Source organism: Miniopterus schreibersii (assembly GCF_964146895.1).
Source record: "Miniopterus schreibersii genome assembly, chromosome: 22".
Taxonomy (NCBI): domain Eukaryota; kingdom Metazoa; phylum Chordata; class Mammalia; order Chiroptera; family Miniopteridae; genus Miniopterus; species Miniopterus schreibersii.
Window position 1 is genome coordinate 310,463 of NC_138124.1, and position 21,197 is coordinate 331,659.

At 52.7% G+C, this 21,197-nt stretch overlaps 1 protein-coding gene across 1 annotated transcript in view; it reads left to right on the forward strand.

Moving 5' to 3' along the window:
* Positions 1-21,197, forward strand: part of OCA2 (OCA2 melanosomal transmembrane protein) — a 73,308-nt gene that overhangs the window by 35,079 nt on the left and 17,032 nt on the right. The window contains exons 17-23 of the mRNA XM_081124545.1: positions 564-621; positions 3,125-3,233; positions 5,416-5,543; positions 17,014-17,073; positions 17,678-17,782; positions 18,756-18,849; positions 20,880-20,973. Of these exons, the coding sequence (XP_080980671.1) occupies positions 564-621; positions 3,125-3,233; positions 5,416-5,543; positions 17,014-17,073; positions 17,678-17,782; positions 18,756-18,849; positions 20,880-20,973 (648 nt within the window). The remainder of the gene's footprint in view (positions 1-563; positions 622-3,124; positions 3,234-5,415; positions 5,544-17,013; positions 17,074-17,677; positions 17,783-18,755; positions 18,850-20,879; positions 20,974-21,197) is intronic.

The window sequence follows — 21,197 nt, forward strand, 5'->3', positions numbered from 1 at the left end:
AACCCATCGATGTGTTTCTCTCTCACATTGATGTTTCTCTCTCTCCCCCTCCCTCCTTTTCACTCTCTCTAAAAATCAATGGGAAAATATCCTCAGCTGAGGATTAACAACAACAAAATCGACTTCTAGTGAATCAAAATTGCCACCAAAGCTAGTGGCATTTCTTTTACTGTTCCATCCTTTAGCGAGCTGAGTTGTAATTATATCAAATCCTCATTTTGCAAAAACAAATTCAGGAAAGTAGAAGTAGGAGGCGAGGTGAGGAGAGCAAGGGTGGCTCAGCGCCCCTCAGTCCCTTGTTCACGTTTGGGCCAAGTCCCGTGCTCATGCTCCACACATTTCATCAAACGTTCCCATCCTTTCGTGTGTTGTTTTTCTTTGGAAATACAGAGCAAGCATGTTTTCCAATCTGTGAACTGGCCACCTTCCACGTGGCTCGTTACGTGGCCCCATCAGGTGTCACGGTGGACGTGTCCAGTGCACCACGAGCTGCTGGCCACACCCTGCTCACCTCCCTGCTCGGTCTCACCAGAAAACTAACGCGTCTCCTCCTTCCACTTTAGACAAATCTCACAGGAAGATAAGAATTGGGAGGCCAACATCCAGGAGCTACAGAAAAAGGTACTGCTCCCTTTTCTTTGTTTCGCGTGACATTATAACTGAAAACCATCTCTCTCTTTACTCCTGTCGTCGTACACGAGACGTAAGTTATTTCCAGGAGTTAAGGGGAAACGCATTTTGCAGACATGGTAGGTTTGTTTATTTGTCCACAAATCGAAAGGTTAAACTCGACCTTTCCTCTCAGTAGGGTGGCCCTGTCTGTGGTTCACGTGGCTGCAGGGAAGGTTGGCTGGCATCAGTGGCTCCTGATCCCCAAAGGCAGGTGGTGGTTCCCTGTTTCGGATTAGGCGGTGGAGGCCGAGGCAGGCGTTAGGGGCAGAGAAGGGATGTGTGTGTGTTTTGTCCTATGGCTCTGACTTCTGGAGGCAAAGATCACTTTGGGCTTTGGGCTCATCTTCCGGCCTCGGTGGACTTTCTCAGCCCACCCAAGGACACGTGGTGCCCTGTCCCCGGCCAGAGAGGTCCCCTCAGGACCTGCTGGGTCTCCCTGGTATTGTGGGGTTCCTCTCCTAGGGAGATTGAATATGTACTCTCTCTAATCAGGACGGGAACATTTGGTCCTTGGCTAAAGGAGATGCAGGTGTTGGGGTCCTGGTGGGCGATGTGTTCTTTGGGGGTTGGGGCTTGTGGTCCCTTTACCCAGTCTGGGCAGGATTAAGGAAGAAGGCGTGGCTTCTGGGCCCAGGTTTATAAAAAACCCTCCCACTTTGAGACAAGTCCCGCCCACTTTGCTTCAGGAAGGCCCCGCCCACTTTGCAACGGCCCCGCCCACCTTGCTGGGCTGCAGGGCTCTGGCCCTGCGTTAGGGAGCAGACCTGGCGCTGCCTGGGTACCTGGCGGGCGAGCACTGGGAGACGTGGAAGGGAGAGGCCGGGCGCCAGGCAGGACCCCTGAGAGCTCTCCCCATGCAGCCCAGATAACAACCCGAAGGCACAAATCGGACAGACACCCAGAGTAGCCAACACACACGAACTTCGGGCCGTCTCCTCTTGGACCAGCCTGGTGACCCTGGAACATTCTCGGAGCTGCCTGCTCCCTCCGTGCCCGGTCCTGGGGCTGGCGGTGGTCGTGCCACCTTCCGTGGGTAGGGTGGCTGCAGGGAGGTCGGCCGCGCCTCCCCTGCCCCTGGCCAGGCGCCTGCCCCTTCCTCCTGGCTCTCGGTCACCCAGCGTCAGGCCCTCGGAGGTGGGAAGGTGGCCGGGCCGAGCCGAGCTGGGGCAGAGGCCGGGAAGGAGGAAGGCGGAGGCGGTGACCCCTTGGCCTGCGAGCGGGGCCGGGGCTGCAGCCAGAGCCTCTGCGACGTGGACAGAGGGCTGTGTGTGTGCACCTGCACGCTTACTGTCCCATGTCCACAGCTGGATGTCCGTGTCCATTGAATTCCGGTTCTGGGTGGACACAGACGGACGGATGTGCCTGCGGGACCACACACAGCGCGGTTGTCAGTTCCCAGCATGATTCTCACAGGGGCCTGGTTAGTGGGGCGGGACCACCGGGTGCCCATCTGTGTGGCTCGGGGACCTCACTCCCTGCCCCAGCCCCACACAGCGTGGACCTCGGAGCACAGCACCCTTGGGGGCCCTCGCCCTGGCTCGCTCTGTGGCTCAGGCCCACGGGCCACAGGTCTGCACCTGGGAGGTTAACGAAGGTGCTGCAGGGCGCAGAGCACCTCTGGCTCCCTCTCTCCTCCCCAGGTGACCAGGGCGGGCTCCCATGGGTGTCGTCCTGTCAATCAGAAGAGAGCTAAATGCCTTCCCCAGGCCTCCAAGGGCGTTAGGGGAAAGGACCGGGTTAGAACTCACTTTACTGCAGGAACCTGTAGGTCAACCTCAGCCCCGGCTGAGCAAGGATTCGCACACTGGGCAGGAGAGTGGAGCTAAAACGCCACGAACATGCAGTCCCCGTGGAAACACGTGTCTTGAAGGGCCAGGTCCTGGACCTCACGTGGTGTCTCCCCAGTGGCTTTGCGGTGGGGCTGGGAACAGCTTCATGTGCTCGGTATCAAAAAGCCATTTCGCCAGGTGCTCACAGAAGAATCGCACCGCATCTTAAAGTTGCCGTGTTTATTTTTCGTAAGGGTTTTTTTTGGTTAATCTTCATCTGAGGATTTTTTTTAGAGAGGGTGGAAGGGAGGGAAGGAGAGAGGGAGAGAGAGAAACATCGATGTGAGAGAGACACATGGGTTGGTTTTCTCCCATACGAGCCCCGACGGGGGCCAGGGGTCGAGCCTGCAACCCAGGTACGTGCCCTTGACCAGGAGTCAAACCCCTGACCCTTCCGTGTGCAGGCGGACGCTCTGACCACGGAGTCACCCCGGCCAAGGGCTCGTAAGGATTTTGGACGCTTGATCCCAAACCTGCACGGTTTTCCTTCTAACACATTTCCGCGTTACCCTCGTTCAAGTTCACGATGCTGTAGTTTCATCCTCAGGAGCAGTCCGGAGTGGCTCCGGTCACACGGACGCTGGACCACGGCAGGGGTTCGATGACCGTTTCCTCTCCCACAGCACAGAATATCGGACAGCGTCCTGCTGGCCAAGTGCCTGATGGTGCTGGGGTGCGTCATCTTCATGTTCTTCCTCAACTCCTTCGTCCCTGGCGTTCATCTGGATCTCGGTGAGTTTCCCGGTTGTGGGGTTTTGTTGCTCAACTTTTCACTTGACGTTGCAGCCGGAAGGGGCATCAGCTTCTCGTAGAGCAACATGCACTGACCAGCCCTGGCCAGTGTGCTCACTCGGTTGGGCATTGTCCTGGGCTCCGAGGGGCCACAGGTTCAATCCCCGGTCAGGGTGCATGTAGAAGACAGCTGATCGACGCTCCTCTCACATCGATGTTTCTCTCTCTCTCTCGCTCTAAAAAAAATAGAGGTTTATCAAATGCAAGGACAAAGTTCTTAGTGATTTCTATAGATTCCAACTTGGAGCGAGACTTTCCTGTGTGGCTGACGTCGCCTGGGCTCTTTAGACTCAACGCCTGAGTCTAGAGAAGCAGGTGTGGGGGATCTTCGTCCGAGAAGCGAGGGACAGGAAACAGTGGTAAAAGGAGCGAGACTGAGCCGTCTGGTCGTGCCATCCCGTAGGACTGTCTGAGAAGAGGCATGACGTGTCTCGGGACCATCCACGGGGTCCTGTGGCTGGAGGGAGCATTCACCCATTGGCTCCCATCACCCACGGGTCCGGGTTCCCTTCCCGTGGGACACCGGCTCGCACGTGTGCTCGGCTGGTCCATGCACGAAACTGCACAGCAGAGAAGCCCAGGTGGGGGCAGGTGTTGGCTTCTGGGCTCGAGGGCAGGCTCGGTCAGGGTGCACCTGTGTGAGCCGCTTCCATGCTGAGCTGCCCACGGCCACGGGCTCTGGGCCGGAGACAGGAGGAGCCCGAGGGACCCAAAGGTGTGCGGAGATGGCGCAGAGCGAAGGAAAAGCAGATAAGGGAGGGCCAGGGTCATGTTCACAGCCATCGGCGTTTGGGCGTCTCTAGCTCACAGCATACTCTGGAGCTCACCCCAGATTGCTCAGCGGTTACACACAGGCCCACCTGCAACTCTTGGTGCCAGGTATGTTTCAAAACTCAGGTGCATACATGCATACATACAAATCCTCACCCGAGAAGTGAGGATATTTTTTCCATTTACGTTTAGAGAGAGTGGGGGGCGGGAGAGAGAGAAACGTTGATGTGAGAGAGACACATCCATTAGTTGCCTCTCAGACGTGCCCCGCACCAGGCCGGGGATTGAACCTGCAACCCAGGAATGTGCCCTTGACCAGGAATTGAACCCACTACCCTCCGGCCCTCAGCCCGATGCTCTAACCACTGAGCCACACCAGCCGGGGCTTTGTATTTTGTAAACAGGATTCACGGCACATACTGAATGGCCTGTAAGGCAACACCTCCCCCCCCAGGAGGTCCTGAGCAGGCTCCCTGTGGCCCAGGCACTGATAACCCTGCACCCAAACAGGACCGTTTCTGCAAGACCACAAAACCTCATTTCAGGTCAAGTCAGGCTTTATCGAGTTGCGACATAAAGTTTATAAAAATGTGCTCTTCCCAACGTAAGGATTTTAGGGTTGTAGAGAGCTGATTATTAAACCGTAGAAAGCATTGGTGAGCTGGCTTTAAAATGTTACCTTGGCCCTAACGTTTGCAACCTTGATGAGCCGTGTTCCAGCCCCCCCTCGGATAATCAATTCAGAATATCCCCCTAGGTTCTCTCACAATGTGTTTGATTAGGCTTCGGTTCTGGAGACTCTTCTGTGATGTTTTCCCCGATTACGGTGTAGAAACTGCTGGTGTTCTCGGGGTCCCTCGGGGTCCTGTTGTTGGGTAATTTCACTGTTGCCTGTGTGCAGGTGTTTTTAGTGCCGAGATAGCAGTCCTTAATCAAACGGGGTTTTAGAATGATGCTGCGCTAACTGCCAGAGCGGGAGGAGAAACCCCGTTCCTCGCCCGAGGACATTTTATCCATTGATTTTTTTAGAGAGAGTGGAAGGGAAGGGGAGAGATAGAAAGAGAGAGAGAAACGTTGATGTGATAGAGACACGTTGATCCTCCTGCACAAGCCCCGATCAAACCTGCGACCCAGGTACATGCCCGTGATCGGGAATCAAACCGGGTTCGTTATCTTGACTCTCGTGTTGGTTTCATGGGCATCTAATTATCCACAATATAAATGTACATTTAAAATATGTTCAATTTGCAGAATGAGTTATCCTCAATAAGGAAAAAGGCAACCGGAAGATGAAAAACGAACGAGGGTGTTAACTGAGCTTCGGCTCTGTGTCCGTTTATTTGCCTTGCAGGGTGGATTGCCATTCTGGGTGCCATCTGGCTGCTAATTTTAGCGGACGTCCACGATTTTGAGATAATTCTGCACCGCGTGGAATGGGCCACTCTCCTGTTCTTCGCAGCGCTCTTTGTTCTGATGGAGGTGAGACTGCAGAACTTTCGCAGAACAATCTCTTACCTAGTTTTTATATTTTATTTAGTGAATGAAGAGCGCCTAAGCTTAAGTCTTTCCACAGATTCACTAAGTGGAAAACGATGGAGGTTGTAATTAGACGATTTGAAGTGAACTCAGCTTTTATCTCAGCTACCTGAATATTTCTTTTTTTCTTTTTTTTTCTTTTCTTTTTTTAAATGTATATATGGAATTCCTCCCTCCCTCCCTCCCTCCCTCCCTCCCTCCCTCCCTCCCTCCCTCCCTCCCTCCCTCCCTCCCTCTCTCTCTCTCTCTCTCTCTTTCTTTCTTTCTTTCTTTCTTTCTTAAATTTTATTAGTGTTTAAAATATTACAAATGTCCCTTTTTCCTCCCCAATGACCCTTTCCCCCCCATTCCTTCCCCCTCCCCAGTCCCTCTCCCCACCATTGTCCGTGTCCTTGGGTTGTGCATAGATGCACATAAATTCTTTGGTTACTCTCTCCCCCTCCACCCACCCGCCCTCCTCCATCCCTCTGACATTCGTCAGTCTCAACTATGCTTCCATGTCATTGAATCTGTTCTGCTCATCAGTTTATTAAGTTCTTTAGATTCCACGTATAAGCGAGATCATGTGATGTTTGTCTTTCTCTGCCTGGCTTATTTCGCTCAGCATAATACTCTCCAGGTCCATCCACACTGTCCCAAAGGGTACGAGATCCTTCTTCTTTACAGCTGTGTAGTATTCCACGGTGTGAATGTCCCACAACTTCTGCTGGAGAAGGCAACCAGTGGATGTGTCTCTCTCACATCGATGTTTCTCTCTCTCTCTGCCCCTCCTTCCGAAAAGCAATGGAAAAAAATATCCTTGGGTGAAGATTTAAAAAAAAAAGAGAGACTGCCAGAGTGTTTCCACAGTGGCTGTTGCCCCCAGCAGCAGTGGATTAGGGTCCAGTTTTCCTCTACAGCATTCTCACTGTCCCCTGTTGCCTTCCTTTTGGTTGTAGACGTTCCAGCAGGTTTGATGGGGTGTCTCCGCGTCTTTTCATGTTATTAGCCATTTCTGAGTCTCTTTTGGTGAATTTCTGTTCAAGCCTTCTCACCGTTTTTCATCGGGGTTGTTTGCCTTTCCATTGAGTTGAAAGAGTTCTTTATGTATTCAGGATACAAATCCTTCATCAGTTTTATGACTTGCAAATGTTTAATCCCAGTCTTTGGCTATCTTTTTTTTTTTTTTTTTTTAATTTTAATGAAACTTGACATTCAATATTATTTTGTATTGGTTTCAGGGGTACAGCATAGTGGTTCACCGATCATATAATTTACAAAGGGACCCCCTGATATTTCCAGTGCCCACCTGGCACTACATGGAGCTATTACCATATTACTGACCGTGTTCCCTGTGCTGTGCTTACATCCCTGTGACTGTTCTGTGCTTCTCAATCCCGTCACCTTTTCCCCCCAGCCCCCCAACCTCCTCTCGTCTGCATGTACGAGTCTGTTTCTATTTTGTTTATTTATTTTTATTCATTAAATTCTACATACAGGTGAAGGGACATGGTATTTGTCTTTCTCTGACTTATTTCACTTAGCATAATACCCTCTAGGGCCATCCGTGTTGTCGCAAGTGGTAAGATTTTATTCTTTTTAACAACCAAGTAATATTCCACTGTATAGACGTACCACAGCTTTTTTATCCCCTCATCTACTGATGGGCACTTGGGCTGCTTCCAGACCGTGGCTACTGTAAATAACCCTGCAGTGAGCACAGGGTGCATATATTTTTTTGAATTAGTGTTTTGGGTTTCTTGAGATAAATACCCAGAACTGGAATTGCTGGGTCATAAGGTCTATTTTTATTTTCTGTGGACCCTCCATACTGTTTTCCATGGTGGCTGCACCAGGCTGCATTCTCACCAGTGCCCGAGAGTCTCCTTTCCCCACACCCTCCTCAACACTTGTGTGTTGATTTGTTGATGCAGCCACTCTGACAGGTGTGCGGTGAAATCTCATTGTGGTTTAAATTTGCATCTCTGATGATTAGTGACCTTGAGCATCTTTTTATATGTCTTGTCCATCTATGTGTCCTCTTTGGAGAACTGTCTATTCAGATCTTTTGCCCATTTTAAAATAGGATTTTGTGTTTTTTGGGGGGGAAGGTGTTAAGTCCTATGAGTTTTTTATATATTTTGGATATTAACCCCTTACCAGGTATCATTGGTGAACATCTTATTTTAATTGGTAGGTTTTTTTCTTTCATTGATGGTTTTCTTTGCTTTGTAAAAACTTTTTTGATGTAGGCCCATCTGTTTATTTTTTCTTTTGTTTCCCTTGCCTGAGGAGATAGATCAGAAAAAATATTGGGAAATGTCCGTGATTTTACTGCCTATGTTTCTTCTAGGAGTTTTATGGCTTCTCAACTTACATTTAAGTCTTTAATCCGTTTTGAGTTTATTCTTGTGCGTGGTGTAGGAAGATGGTCTAGTTTCATTTTTTGCATGTATCTGTCCAATTTTCCCAGCACCATTTATTGAACAGACTGTCTTTACCCCAGTGTATGTTCTTCCTCCTTTGCTCCATTGATCTATGTGTCTGCTTTTATGCCAGTGCCATACTGTTTTGATTTCTATAACCTTGTACGTAGTTTGATATCAGGTAGTGTGATATTTCCAGTTTTGTTTTTCTTTCTTAAGGTTGCTGTAGCTAGTCGAGTTTTTTTGTGGTTGCATATGAATTTTGGAATTATTTGTCCTGGTTCTGTGAAACGCGTCATTGGTATTTCGATAGGGATTGTGCTGAAATGCTAGGGGTTAGTTCTGGGCTCGGTGCAGAGCCCGCAGGAAGATGCATTCGCTCCTTTCTGTTGGTTGTGGGCATGAGCCTGTGGAGCATGGCTGTTCTCTTCAGATAATTCGGGAATCGCCGCCTGGAAGTTAATTCAAAGTCCAGCACACGTCAGGAATGTGAGCAGCGTTGACCGACTACCCCTTCTTGTCTCTTCCTTCCGCCTCTGGCCTGCTGTTAGTTCACTTAGGGCATCTCAGAGTTTCTCCTGGGAGCAGAAATATGATGCGGATCCATTGGGGACTAAGAATGATTCTTTGTGGGGGAGGCGTTGGGTGCAGAAAGGCTGCAAGTTTCAATGTCTCAAAACTGTTTTTTTTTTAACCCATAAGAATGTATTATATGGTAAAAGTAACGTTAAATTTAAATGCAAATATAACTAAAACACATTAGTGGTCCCATCAAAGTGGTCCTGCGCTGACATCTAATTTTTTGTACTTACGTGTTTTTTCCCGTATGCCTTTGTTTATGCTTTTAATTCTTTTAACATTTAAAGCATTTCTTGGAAGTCAATTTCTCATTCGGAAAGCAGGCAGCAATTATTTCTCACAATACTTACCACCGATTTGTATTTTACTTGCTGTAATAAAGGTTTTTCCACGCGTAACTTTGTTTTCCTAAAATAAACTGCAGTTAACAGCATTTTGGATGTACCAGCATTTGAAATTGCAGGTGAGTGAACAGAGAAATACAAGAGCCAAACAACCGGTCATTGATTTTGAAATCACAAGACAACCTGAGATCCAAGGAAAGTCAGGTGCTATTAGCTTTGGCTCTTGTTTTCTCTATTTTTTCACAAGTTTCTCAGAGCAATTTTTACATGTTTCCCTCAATCTCGTGTTTTCCTACAAAATCTTTTTCCATCAGAGAGACCATGGCTGCCTGCCCGGGGAAAGCGCTGTGGGAACGTCAGGCCCGTGGGCACCACCAGGAGGCTCTCAGGCACCGAAGCGCCTCCCGCAACGCGCCTTTAAGATAATTTGATGAGCTCCCACTTTCGCTTTTTAAGTTTATCCCGTTTTCTCTTTTATCCAATAGCACTCAATCCAACATCACTTTCGAAGTACCGGTCATGAGCAGAACCGAAACATCTGACTAAGAGGCAGGGATGTTAGCTGATTCCACTGTTGCTTTTCTTACTTAGAGGCTCCAGGAAGCAAATACTAGTGTTTGTTTCCTGCCTTCCACTTTCACTGCTTTTCCTTCCCCCTCTTTTATTCTGTCTTTATTGATTTCAGAGAGAGGCAGGGAGAGGGAGAGAGAGAGAAACATTAATGATGAGAGTCATTGATCGGCCGCCTCCTGCTCGCCCCCTGCTGGGGATCAAGGGGCCTGCACCCCGGGCACGTGCCCTGACCGGGGATCGAACCGCGACCTCCTGGTTCACGGCCCACGCTCAGCCCCTGAGCCACGCCGCCGGGCTCTCTTTCTTTCTCTTTATTCCCTTGGTTTCTCTGATGCTTTGACTCAGTGCCCCCGACTTCCTTTGCATTTACAGCGCCTTGGGCACCTTGTAATTTCCCCCCTCACTTCTGAGAGATCTTTGGATTCCTAAAAGGTTTGTTCCTACGTTCGACGAGCTCTCTCTCTCTCTCTGTTCCCCCCTGTTATTTGTCCATTCGTGTGTTCTCTCTCTGATTTTGGGGGGATGTTGTGTTTTCAAAGCCTGCTGGGGCGCGTCTAATTCAGGTTGAAGTTCTCTTCTGCTCCGTGGATGGGCGTCTTCCTCAGTTGATGTGTGAAATGTCAATTCTGGATGTTTTCTTGCCCGGCTCTGTATGCGTGACTGCTCTTTTCTCTTGTAAATTTAATGCTATTGGGTTTGCCTTTAAAACACACACACACACACACACACACACACACACACACACACACAATTCCTGTTGAATGGTGCCTCTTCTGGCGGCAGAGGGACGTTCAGGTACCTTTGACTGGCAGGACCCCACCTTGACGCTCGGTTGCCTAAAGGAGCCCCCTCCAACTCTGTGCCCTTTTCTTCCCTGGAAGCTGGGCGTTCCCGGGAGCCCCCATCAGTCTCTGGGCCCATCGCCCCGATCACCGGGCCCTGGCGACCCCAACCCGCCTACACAGCCGCTTCTCAGGGGCCTGCTCTCCCGCGGCCTTGGCTGGCCCATCTCTGACCTCACTTGGGTTAACCTCTGTGGGGGAACGGAGGGGGCTAGGGGGCTGGGGTTCAGTGCTATGTTCTTTTAAAATTTATAGATACTTTGCACTTTGGGGGTCCCCTGCCTTCCATTATGTGGATGGCATGATTTTGTGTAGTTTCCCCTGCCTTCCATTATGTGGATGGCATGATTTTGTGTAGTTTCCCCTGCCTTCCATTACGTGGATGGCATGATTTTGTGTAGTTTATGCTTTTCTTACCTTTTGGCGAGGAAACCTGGGAGCCAGGCAGTTCTATCAGTGCCCTCTGTCCTCAGCAACTTCCCTGGTCAGTTTCTCTAAGGGACCCACTGTCAGTCAATCAACAAACGTGGAGCTGGGGTGGTGCAGGCCAGTGTGCAGAGATCCGGGCAGTGTCCCCGTGTCTTACCCCAGCCCAGTGCACAGAGAGGAGGGGTTGGGAGAGGAGGACCTGGGCCTGAGTCCCACCATGTCCCTGTGACTTTGCAATTCTGCTTCAGCGGGTGTCTGGGGGGCGGACCCTTGGCAGTAGAAGGGACCTGAGGCTCCCACGTCCTGCCTTGATGACCAGGGAGACACCTTCCCGCCTTGAGCCTACTGGCTGGCCCTCTTGGAACCCTACTATGCACAGCCTGGGCACCCTACCCGGCCTCCCCCACCAGACCCTGTAGTGCAGCCCCCTGAAGCCGCCCAGTGTCAAGGTCGTGGGTGAACCCCGCACTCAGCATCGGTGGTGCCTCACCTTTCAAGTGCATCTGAAGCGCCTCCTTCTGGAAGGTCCCCAGGATTTTGCACCCCACTATGGCAGGGGACCCCTGCATGCTGCTCCCTTAAAGACAAGCAGCCTGGAGCACAGGCCCTCTGCCTGGTGGGCCTGGTCCATGTGCGTGGTCCTCTTAGGGGCCCAGGAAGTTGGGGAAATGGAAGGAATGAGCCAAGATTGAAGGAGTGTCCCTCGGGGGGAGGATGTCCCGCAGAGGCGACTTTGATTTCCCCAGAAGCAGGATAAAGGGGAACACGAGAGTTTAAGCGTATCCGAAGGCATCGTGTTCAATGTGAGGTTTTCACGCCACGTAGCCAGCAATGTGCATTCATCTTTTAAAACCCGACACCAATTTCCCGCACACGGCAGGATTTCTGAGCTGCCTGTTATTCTAAGGGGACGGGATGAGAAGCGGTTTCCAGATACTGCAAAATGAAATATTAATTTAAAATCCTTCTAGAAGGAGAAGACACCTTCTTATATATATAAGAAATGTTCTCCAAATATTAAAAATTAATTGCTGAGCAGGAGACAGTGGCCCAGGGCAATGCGGGTGCAAATAGCTTTTTCCAGAGTTTCTATCAGGATCTGAGGCTTCCATACCCTGGGGCTGCAGGGGGCGGGGGGGGGGGGGGGGGGGGGGTGCGGATGAGGCAGAGTGGGGGTGGGGTAGAGGTGGGGAGGTGGCAGGGGGCAGATTAGGGATGCGGGCTGGAGCGTGATGGGGGTGGGATGGGGCAGGGGCTGCGTGGGGGGTGGCCCTTGGGGAACGTGGATTTCTCAGGGGGTCTCTTTCAGGGCTACCAGGTGCATTTACTGAGCGGGTGGGGTGGAAATTACTGAAACCTTCCTTCAGTCTCCCAGTGGACACTTTCTGAGCCAGCCTTTTATACTCAGGATACGAGCGTAAGGGGATGTGTGCAGAGGTGTGGGGGGACCCCTGAACCCTGGAACCCTTAAGCAAGACGTGGGAGAGGGAGCTCCATGGAGCCAGAGAAGGGATTGTGGGCTTGGTGACGGCAGGCCCTGGCCCCCGTGGCGGTTCACTCACAGGGTGGCCGCGGTGTGGTCCTCAGTACCAGCGGTGACAGGCGGGGTGATTGCTGAAGGCTGGGGTTCATGGAATAGTCTGCTGTGCGGTCAACCTCAGGGCAGCCCAGGGCGGCCAGCGCCCCAGGTGTGCAGACTCTGTCCCGCCGGCTGGAATTGGCTTCAGCCGACAACAGCCACCAGGGGGCGCTGGTGACCCGCAGGGCTCTCAGGGCCGCGTCCCTTTGTTCCCTTTCCTTGCTGTCTGATGTTGAGAAGCCCCCAGGGGTGTCCCTGCTACATGGCCTCATGCTGGGGCGTCCCTGAGGTGTGGGTGTCGCGGGGTCTCAGGGAATCACCGGGTGGGGCGAGTCAGATTTGGTGGCCGCCTGCGCCTGCCAGCTGGGTGCGGGGGGCTCAGCAAAGGGACACTGGCCCCTGCCAGCTCTTCTGTCTGGGAGAAAGCTGATGACCCCCAGCTCTCGTCCTGAACCCAGACACTTCAGCTCCTCCCGGTGTGTCCCTGGTTCCTGGAGGATTTTTTTTTTTTTTAAAAAAGGACCTTCATTCCCTGGAAAAGCGATTTTGAGGTGTGCTGATGGAGAACACAGCCGGCCGAGCGTGCTCTGCCCGCGGGGGACCACCCACCTGTTAGGCCACAGGGTCAAAACCACCTGGGGCTCGTTCCACTTGCCTTACAAATAAAACAAAGCAAATGAAAACACGAGAAAGCCCAGCACTGTCTCAGTGAAAAGCGCTCAAAAAATAAGTTTTATTTCATCCCTTCAGTTTGGTGTTTTTCTACAGTGCTTCAAGTTACTTCTGTGTTTCTTCTTCATGGAATGTAAAAATCAAATTAGCTTTTAAATTATAGATGCCTTTACTTATTAAATTAAATTAATTCATTTTTAAAAATATGTCTTTATTGGTTTCAGAGAAAGGAAGGGAGGGGAGAGAGAGAGAAACATCAATGATGAGAGTCATGGATCAGCTGCCTCCTGCACACCCCCTGCTGGGGGTTGAGCCCACAGCCCAGGCCTGTGCCCTGACCGGGAATCGCACCGCGATCTCCTGGATCCTAGGTCGATGCTCAACCACTGAGCCACACCACATGGGCTAATTCTATTTTTCAATTACACTTTACATTCAATATTATTCTGTGCTAGTTTCAGGCGTACAGCACAGTGGTTAGACAATCATATACTTGACAAAATGACCCCCCGATATTTCAAGTATCTATTTGGCACCATACATATTATTACAATATTATTGGCTATATCCCCTATGCCGTGACTATTCTGTGACTACCAATCTGTACTTCCCAATCCCTGTCCCTTTTTCACCCAGTCGCCCAAACCTCCTCCCCTCTGGTAACCATCAGTCTGCTTTCTGGTTCTCTGTATCTATGAGCCTGTTTCTGTTTTGTATATTCATTTATTTTGCTCTTTAGATCCTACATATAAGTGAAATCATACGGTATTTGTCTTTGTCTTTGACTAATTTCACTGAGCACAATACCCTCCAGGTCCATCCATGCTGTTGCAAACAGTAAGATTTCATTCTTTTTTATGGCCTAGTAATATTCCACTGTATGGATGTACCACAGCTTCTTTATCCACCCGTCTATCATGGACACTTGATTTGCTCCTGTATCTTGGCCATTGTATATAATGCTGCTATGAACATAGGGGTGCATATATTCTTTCTGATTAGTGTTTTGGATTTTTTCAGATATATACCCAGAAGTGGGATTGCTGAGTCAAATGGCAGTTTCATTTTTAATTTTTTGAGGAACCTCCACACTGTTTTCCACAGTGGCTGCACCAGGCTGCATTCCCACCAGCAGGGCACCAGGGTCCCCTTTCTCCACACCCTCCCCAGCACGTGTCATGTGTGGCCTTATTGATGGAGCCTTTCTGACAGATGTGAGGTGATATCTCATTGTGGTTTTAATTTGCATCTCTGATGATTAGTGACACTGAGCATCTTTTCATTTGTCCCTTGGCCATCTGTGTGTCCTCTTTGGAGAAGCATCTAAATTCCAGATGCCTTTAAATGGATGTCAGGGACCAACACAAGAGGAAACTTATTTTTAGAAGACAGGAGTGGTCGGCTAGCTTTGCTGCAGGCACGTGAATGTGAGGCCCATTTTTTTTGGTTAATCGTCACCTGAGGATATTTTTTCCATTGGTTTTCAGAGACAGTGGAAGAAAGGCAGAGAGAGAGAGATAGAAACATCAATATGAGAGAGACACGTCGATTGGTTGCCTCCCCCATGTGCCTCCACTGGGGCTGGCGGTGGAATCCGTGGCCCTTCCGTGTGCCAGCCACGCTCCAACCACTGAGCCACACAGCCCAGGGCACGTGAGCGGGAGGGGCATTTACGTGCTGCTCCTGTAGCGGAGCCTCTCAGGAAGCCGCCTTGCAGACAGGATTGTAGTGAAGTCACTGGGCAGATAGACACGTTCTGGGAAAAGTGGACACACAGACAGTTTTTCTATTTAAATGTTTGTAGCAAAAAAGACTCATAACAAGTTCTTTATCAGCTTTGACAGTGTTTTTCTAACTGGCTCTGACAGCCTCCGAAGATAATGGGGCAGCAATTCAAGTTCAATGGAAGTGATTCCGATTATAATGAATTCCAGTGTTTGTGAAGAGTCGAGTGTCTCGGCTGCTAAACGCGTGAGGACTCTCGGTCCGTGGCAGAGGTTTTCATAATCAGAGTCCTTTGCCTGGGTCCAGTTTTGATGGAGACGATTTGAAAATCAGAGAGGATATCGCGAAAAGGGGGAGACCAGCCCAGAAAAGGGGAGCGGAGGCCAGCTGATGGCAGGGCCCAGTGAGCCCCTTCACTTTCTGCTTGACCTTTGGAACCGACATCCTGAGCTGCCTCCTCGGGACGACCGCGGGTCACGGAGACCTCTAAGCGTTTTTCTTTGAGTGGTGACAGGAGTCAGGCTGACCTGCATTTTTCTCTCTTCATCGAGAATTTCTGTGTGACTCACGCTGGCCTCTTACCCCATAGAGGGCTCCGGGGGGGGGGGGGACAAGGCCAGACCTATGCCGGGCCCGGGTCCCTGGTGGTGATTTCAGGGTGCAGAGGTCAGTTTGGCACAAGAAAAGTAGCACGTTTCATCGATTTAGATCTAGAAGTGAGCCGAGGACACTCTAATTGGGTGTCATAATAAGAAAGGATGTTGAGCGTCAGTTTTTCTGTGGGCCTACGAAAGGCCAGCCCTCCCTCTGATTACAACTAAAATGCTGGACAAGCCCTGACCAGTGTGGCTCAGTTGGTTGGAGCATCTTCCCAAGCACTGGAGGGTCGTGAGTTCGATCCCTTGCTGGGGCACGTGCGGGAGGTGCCCAGTCGATGTTCCTCTCTCACATCAGTGATTCTCTCTCCCTCTAAAAGTCAATTTAAAAAAGCTGTGCCCGTAACTATTTGATAGGTAGCAGAAAATTTTAACCTGGTTTAGACCTCCGACTTTCTCTTCGATAATTAGCATATATCAAAATAAAGGCTGTGGCTGCATTTCATTTTCTTTGCAAATTTAAACTCTTAGTAAAATTTGGATTACACTAAATGAGTGATTTTTAATGGGGGGGGGTGAGCTTGTGCCCCAGGTGACACTGGCACTGTCTGGGGACATTTTTGGCTGTCCCACTGCTGCAGGCACGTCCTTTAGATGCTGCTAAACATCCCACAACACACAGGACAGCCCCCAGCAAAGAATGACCCGGGTGTCAGGTGGGAACTACACTTACCGGGGGATCACTTCCTAAGGTATATAAATGTCTGACCACTGTGCTGTACACCGGAAACTCATATAATATTCAATGTCCACTGTAACTGGAGAAAAATTTTAAAAAAATTACAAAACATCAAGTGTTGGAATTGAGAAACCCAGCTCTAAGTAGACTTATCCGTGTTATTTAGTTGATATAATAGCAGATTGTGACTGAAGACCCACATTGGGCTCCCCAGCTTTTCTCCATTTATTTATTTATTGATTTAAATTGCATTCCCTTTTAAAAAAGTACTATTTATTATACTTGATATACAGTATTTTGTTACTTTCAGGTGTGCAGCATAGTGACCTGACATTTACATACCTTGCGATGTGACCCCCACAGGAAGTCTAGTGACCCTCTGTCGCCGCACAAAGTTGTTAGAATGCTGCTGACGAGTTTCCTGTTGTGGCTCCATAGCTTTGAAAAATATATGTTTTTATTGATTTTAGAGAGAGAGAGAGAGAAACATCGATGTGAGAGTGAAACATCTACCACCTGCCTCCTGCACGCCCCCTACTGGGCATCAAGCCCGAAACCCGGGCACGTGGCCTGGCAAGGAATGGAACCGGCGACCTCTCTGTGGACGGGCCGGCACTCAACCGACTGAGCCACACTGGCCAAGGCTCTGTAGCTTTTATTTTTATTTATATTTTATTTTTTAAAAATATATCTTTATTGATTTCAGAGAGAGGAAAGGAGAGGGAGAGAGAGAGATAGAAACATCAATGATGAGAAAGTCATTGATCGAGCCCACAACCCGGGCCTGTGCCCTGACCGGGAATCGAACTGTGACCTCCTGGTGCACAGGACCACACTCGACCATTGAGCCACACTGGCCAGGGCTGAAGACACAGAGTGTGCAGATATTCTCAGTTTAAATGGGTTCTCACCTGCGTCCGTTTCTTCCAGGCGCTGGCGCACCTGCACTTGATAGAATACGTGGGCGAACAGACCACTCTGCTAATAAAGGTACAGCCCGTGTGGCAATACAATGGGCTCCAGCCACGGTTCCTTTGATTTTGTAAAGAAAGAAAAACCTGGCAGGAAGAGGTCCCGCTAATTATGTAAAAAAGCGCAGCTGGGGACCTGTTTTATCCTGGGCAGCCTAGAGATGAAGGGAGACTTTTTCAAAAACATATATAATTACGGATCCTGTAATTTTGCTCTTAGCCTTTGGTTGAAACCCTTCTGAGAGAGAGAGCAGTCGAGATACTAGTCTCAGTGAGTGACTGTGAGAGGTGCCGGCCCCGGGGTGTGTCGGGAGGGCAGGTCGGTGTGACCAGGCTGACAGTGTCACCGTGTGAGCCACCAGGAACGGCGCCTGCTCCCCCGCCCACCGCTGGTGGCCTTGGGCGTGGCTGGGACATGCTCCCCTCAGTGACCTGCGGAGCCTGGTCAGGCTCCTGGCAGGGTGGGGACAGCCCGGGCTGGTCCAGTGCGCACACCTGGGGTCAGAGGAGGGACAGCCAGCCCTGCAGGACCTCCCCAGCGTCTCGTGTCCCGGCGTCAGATCCCGAGCGCGCGTGATCGACATGGGCTGTGACACCCAACACCGCTATTGTCTCCCCCCCAGATGGTCCCAGAGGACCGGCGCCTGGCAGCTGCCATCGTCCTGGTGGTCTGGGTCTCGGCCATCGCGTCTTCCCTGATCGACAACATTCCCTTCACGGCTACCATGGTGAGCTGCCCACCTCCTCCGGGCCCGAGGGCCCAGCGCGCGGCCTGGACTCAGTCTGGGCTCACCCTTGGTGCCAGAGGAGGCCGCGTGGAGCCCTGTCCCCTGGCTGCACCCCAGGCCCAGCGGGCGACTGCAGAGCCAGGTGGCTGGCTGGGGGCCCGGGGCCTGTGGCCACGCGTCCTGGTCGGCCCCACCGACAGCTGCTGCTCTCATGGGCGAGGCAGTCTTTTCATTTGCTTTAATTTTTTATTTTTGTTAATACTCACCTGAGGGTATTTTTTCCTATTGATTTTTAGAGAGAGTGGAAGGGAGGGAGGGAGAGACACACATTGATCGGTTGGTTGCCTCCTGCGCTCACTCCAGCCGGGCAGGGACTCGAACCTGTGACCCTTCGGCATGGGGGTGGCGCTGTAACCACTGAGCCACACCGGCCAGAGCTTCATTTTGCTTTTAGCGAAAACTGGAGGACACCCAGAGACAGAGGCGGGGTGAAGGCCTTCCTCCCCTGTTCCCTGGGAAAGCGGAGGGCGCTGTCCAGCCGGTGGCTCTGGTGCTGGACACAGACCGGACCTTGGCTGGTCTGTGTGCTGCGACCTGGCGGGAGTGGGGGCGCGTGAGAGGCCCCTCGGGGCTGACCAGCCCCTCTCCACGGTGACCTCTGACATCACCCGGCTCAGGGGCAACGGACAGACCCCTTCGGTTTAAGAACGGAGCGTGGGACCGGGAGGGACACCCTGGTGGCTTCCCACGGGCCCGGCTCCCCGCGTGGGTGCTGGGCGCCCCCAAGGCCCTGTGGGCCCCAGGCCGCGCTGGGCTCCCGGGGGCCATCCTGGGCTCCCTCCCGTCGGGCGCTGGGGAGGCGCCTTGGGTGCTGGCGACAGTCCCGGCGCGGCGGCCCCTCCGGGCTTGGGGGCGACGTCGGTGTGACGTCGGTGTGACGTCGGTGTGACGTCGGTGTCCTTTCCCGCCGCAGGTCCCCGTGCTGCTGACCCTGAGCCAGGACCCCGAGGTCAGCCTGCCCGCGCCGCCGCTCATGTACGCGCTGGCCCTGGGCGCCTGCCTGGGAGGTAAGGGCTGCGGGGCGTGACGTCATCGCTGCGCGGAGAGCGTGACGTCATCTCTGCACGCTGAGTGTGACGTCAGCGCGGTCATAGCTGCGCTGAGTGTGACGTCAGCGTGGTCATAGCTGCGCTGAGTGTGACGCCATTGCCACACTGCGTAGTGTCATCGCTGTGCTGAGCGTGACGTCATTGTCACACGGTGCGCGTGACGTCATCGCTGCGCTGTGAGTGTGACGTCAGGGCCGCCCGAGAGCCCAGATGGCTTCCAGAGCAGACGCTCGCCTCCAGCTTTGGCTGGAGCAGCTCTGAAGCCCCCCAGCCCCTCCGTGCGCCTGTCACCCCGTCTCTGCAGGGCCCCCCGACATCCTGAGCCCCGGCCTGAGGACGGCTGTGACTCAGCCTCATAGGCAGCGATTTCCGCCCCCAGCCCCGGGCCCACGCGGCTCCCGCACTTCACCGGTGCCCACAGGGCTCGTGTTCAGAAACGTGTTAAACCAGGAGCGGTCCTCGGCCGCAGGCTCTCTTCCCTCCTTGAGAAGTTGGGGTGAAATGCTGACGCGGCGAGCCCAGTGGTTGGCGCGGTGGCCGGTGCAGGGGGGTCGCAGGTTCCTTCCCGGCCAAGGGCAGGTGAGGCTGCAGCTGGATGCCCGGGGCGATAGGGAGGCGGCCAATCGATGTGTCTCACACCCCCCCCCCCTTCCTTCCCTCTAAATATCAGTGGAAAAATATCCTGGGGTCAGTCGTAACAACACAAATGATGGCACTGGCCTGAGATGTGGAGATATCAACCTAAGAGTAAGAAGGAAAGAAATATCTTTGAGGGTGAGGGTGTTGGAGAACCTGAAGAGTGGATCAGAGGGGGTGTCAGGAGGCACCGAGGTCTGGCGAGCACCGCAGGGCTGCCCCCGCCTGTCCTGGTCCTTGGGGGGCCCCTAGGTCCTCATGCTTAGGGGCTGGTCACCGTTCGGAACACGAGAGGTTGTGAAAAATCCCAGAAAAAGACGCCAGATGCGGTTCAGGTGGTTGTTGGTCCCTCCGGGCCTGCCCGGATCATCCGGCTCTTTGCTCTTGGATTGATCTCTGGCTACGACACCGACACCTTCCTGCCGAGGTCATCTCCCTGTCTGCAGAGGGGGATTTTGTGCTTCGGTGGGGTCGCGGCGATTTCTGGAGGCAGCGCATCGGCCTCGTTCAGCCACCGGGGACCCAAGGACAAGACCCAAGCGGGAGAAGCAGAGTTCAGGGCGCTGGGGACCCTGACCTCTGGGCGGGACCATGTTCATGCGGCCTCCCCGAGCACCTGTTGTCACCCGCTGTTGCGCATGAACGGGGACAGTCGCCCAAGCTCAGATGATAACACGCAGGCGTTCTCAAGGCCCCACGCCCGGCGTGCTCAGGTGGCACCAGGCGGAGACTGGAGGGGAGGCATCGGAAGCTCCGGGGGGGGCTGTGGGGCTGGGTCTCAAGGGACACATCGGCATGACAGGACCCAGGACCCAGGGGAGGCTGCTGGGGGCCACCACTGCCGTGGAATTGGTACACCCCCGTCTGCTCGGGACCCCCTTCATCTGCCTCCCCGCCTCCCCAGATCTCTCCTGGGCCCTCTCCGATTCTCTGGGATCCCTCCAACTCCCCTCTGGGGGTCTCTGATTCCCTGGGGTCTCTCTGACCCCCCAGCCTGTCCCTCGAACCCACCCCCCGAGGACCTGTCCCCTTCTCCCTGAGGCTTCTCTTCTGCTCTGGGTGGGGAAAGTTCTCTGCATTTAAGGGTCCATGAGATTCTGTTGGGTCCATGCAGATAACCCAGGGCGACCCCCGTCCCAGGGGGGTGTTACCTGCCTGGTGACCCCCTGAATGAGTGATATCCCCCGTGTCCCTCCTCAGCCCCGGCCAGCTCCCGGGACTCGTGCCCAGGGCTCTTCCACCTGTCCGTCCGTTGTGGTTGGCCTTCCTCTCCGAATGTTCCAGAACAAAAGCGGGCAGAAGGCTGCACCGCGATGAACGGCCTTGGTTTTACGAGTGAATCTCGGTTGCAGGGAACGGGACGCTGATCGGGGCCTCGGCCAACGTCGTCTGCGCTGGGATCGCCGAGCAGCACGGATACGGCTTCTCCTTCATGGAGTTTTTCAGGTACTTTCCAAACCTGCTTGAACTTGCTGTTTAGAGTCCCCAAGGGTAAGTTAGAAGGGGCAGTGCGTCTCGGTGCAGCTGAGGTTGGCACCGAGGAAGAAGCATTAAGGACGGACCGCTGGGAGCGGCCTCGGGGCGCAGAGGGTGACTTGGGTGCTCCCAGGGCATGCTGGGGGTTTCATATCGCAGTTCTCTCGGAAATCCCACTGGGGTTGCACCTTGAT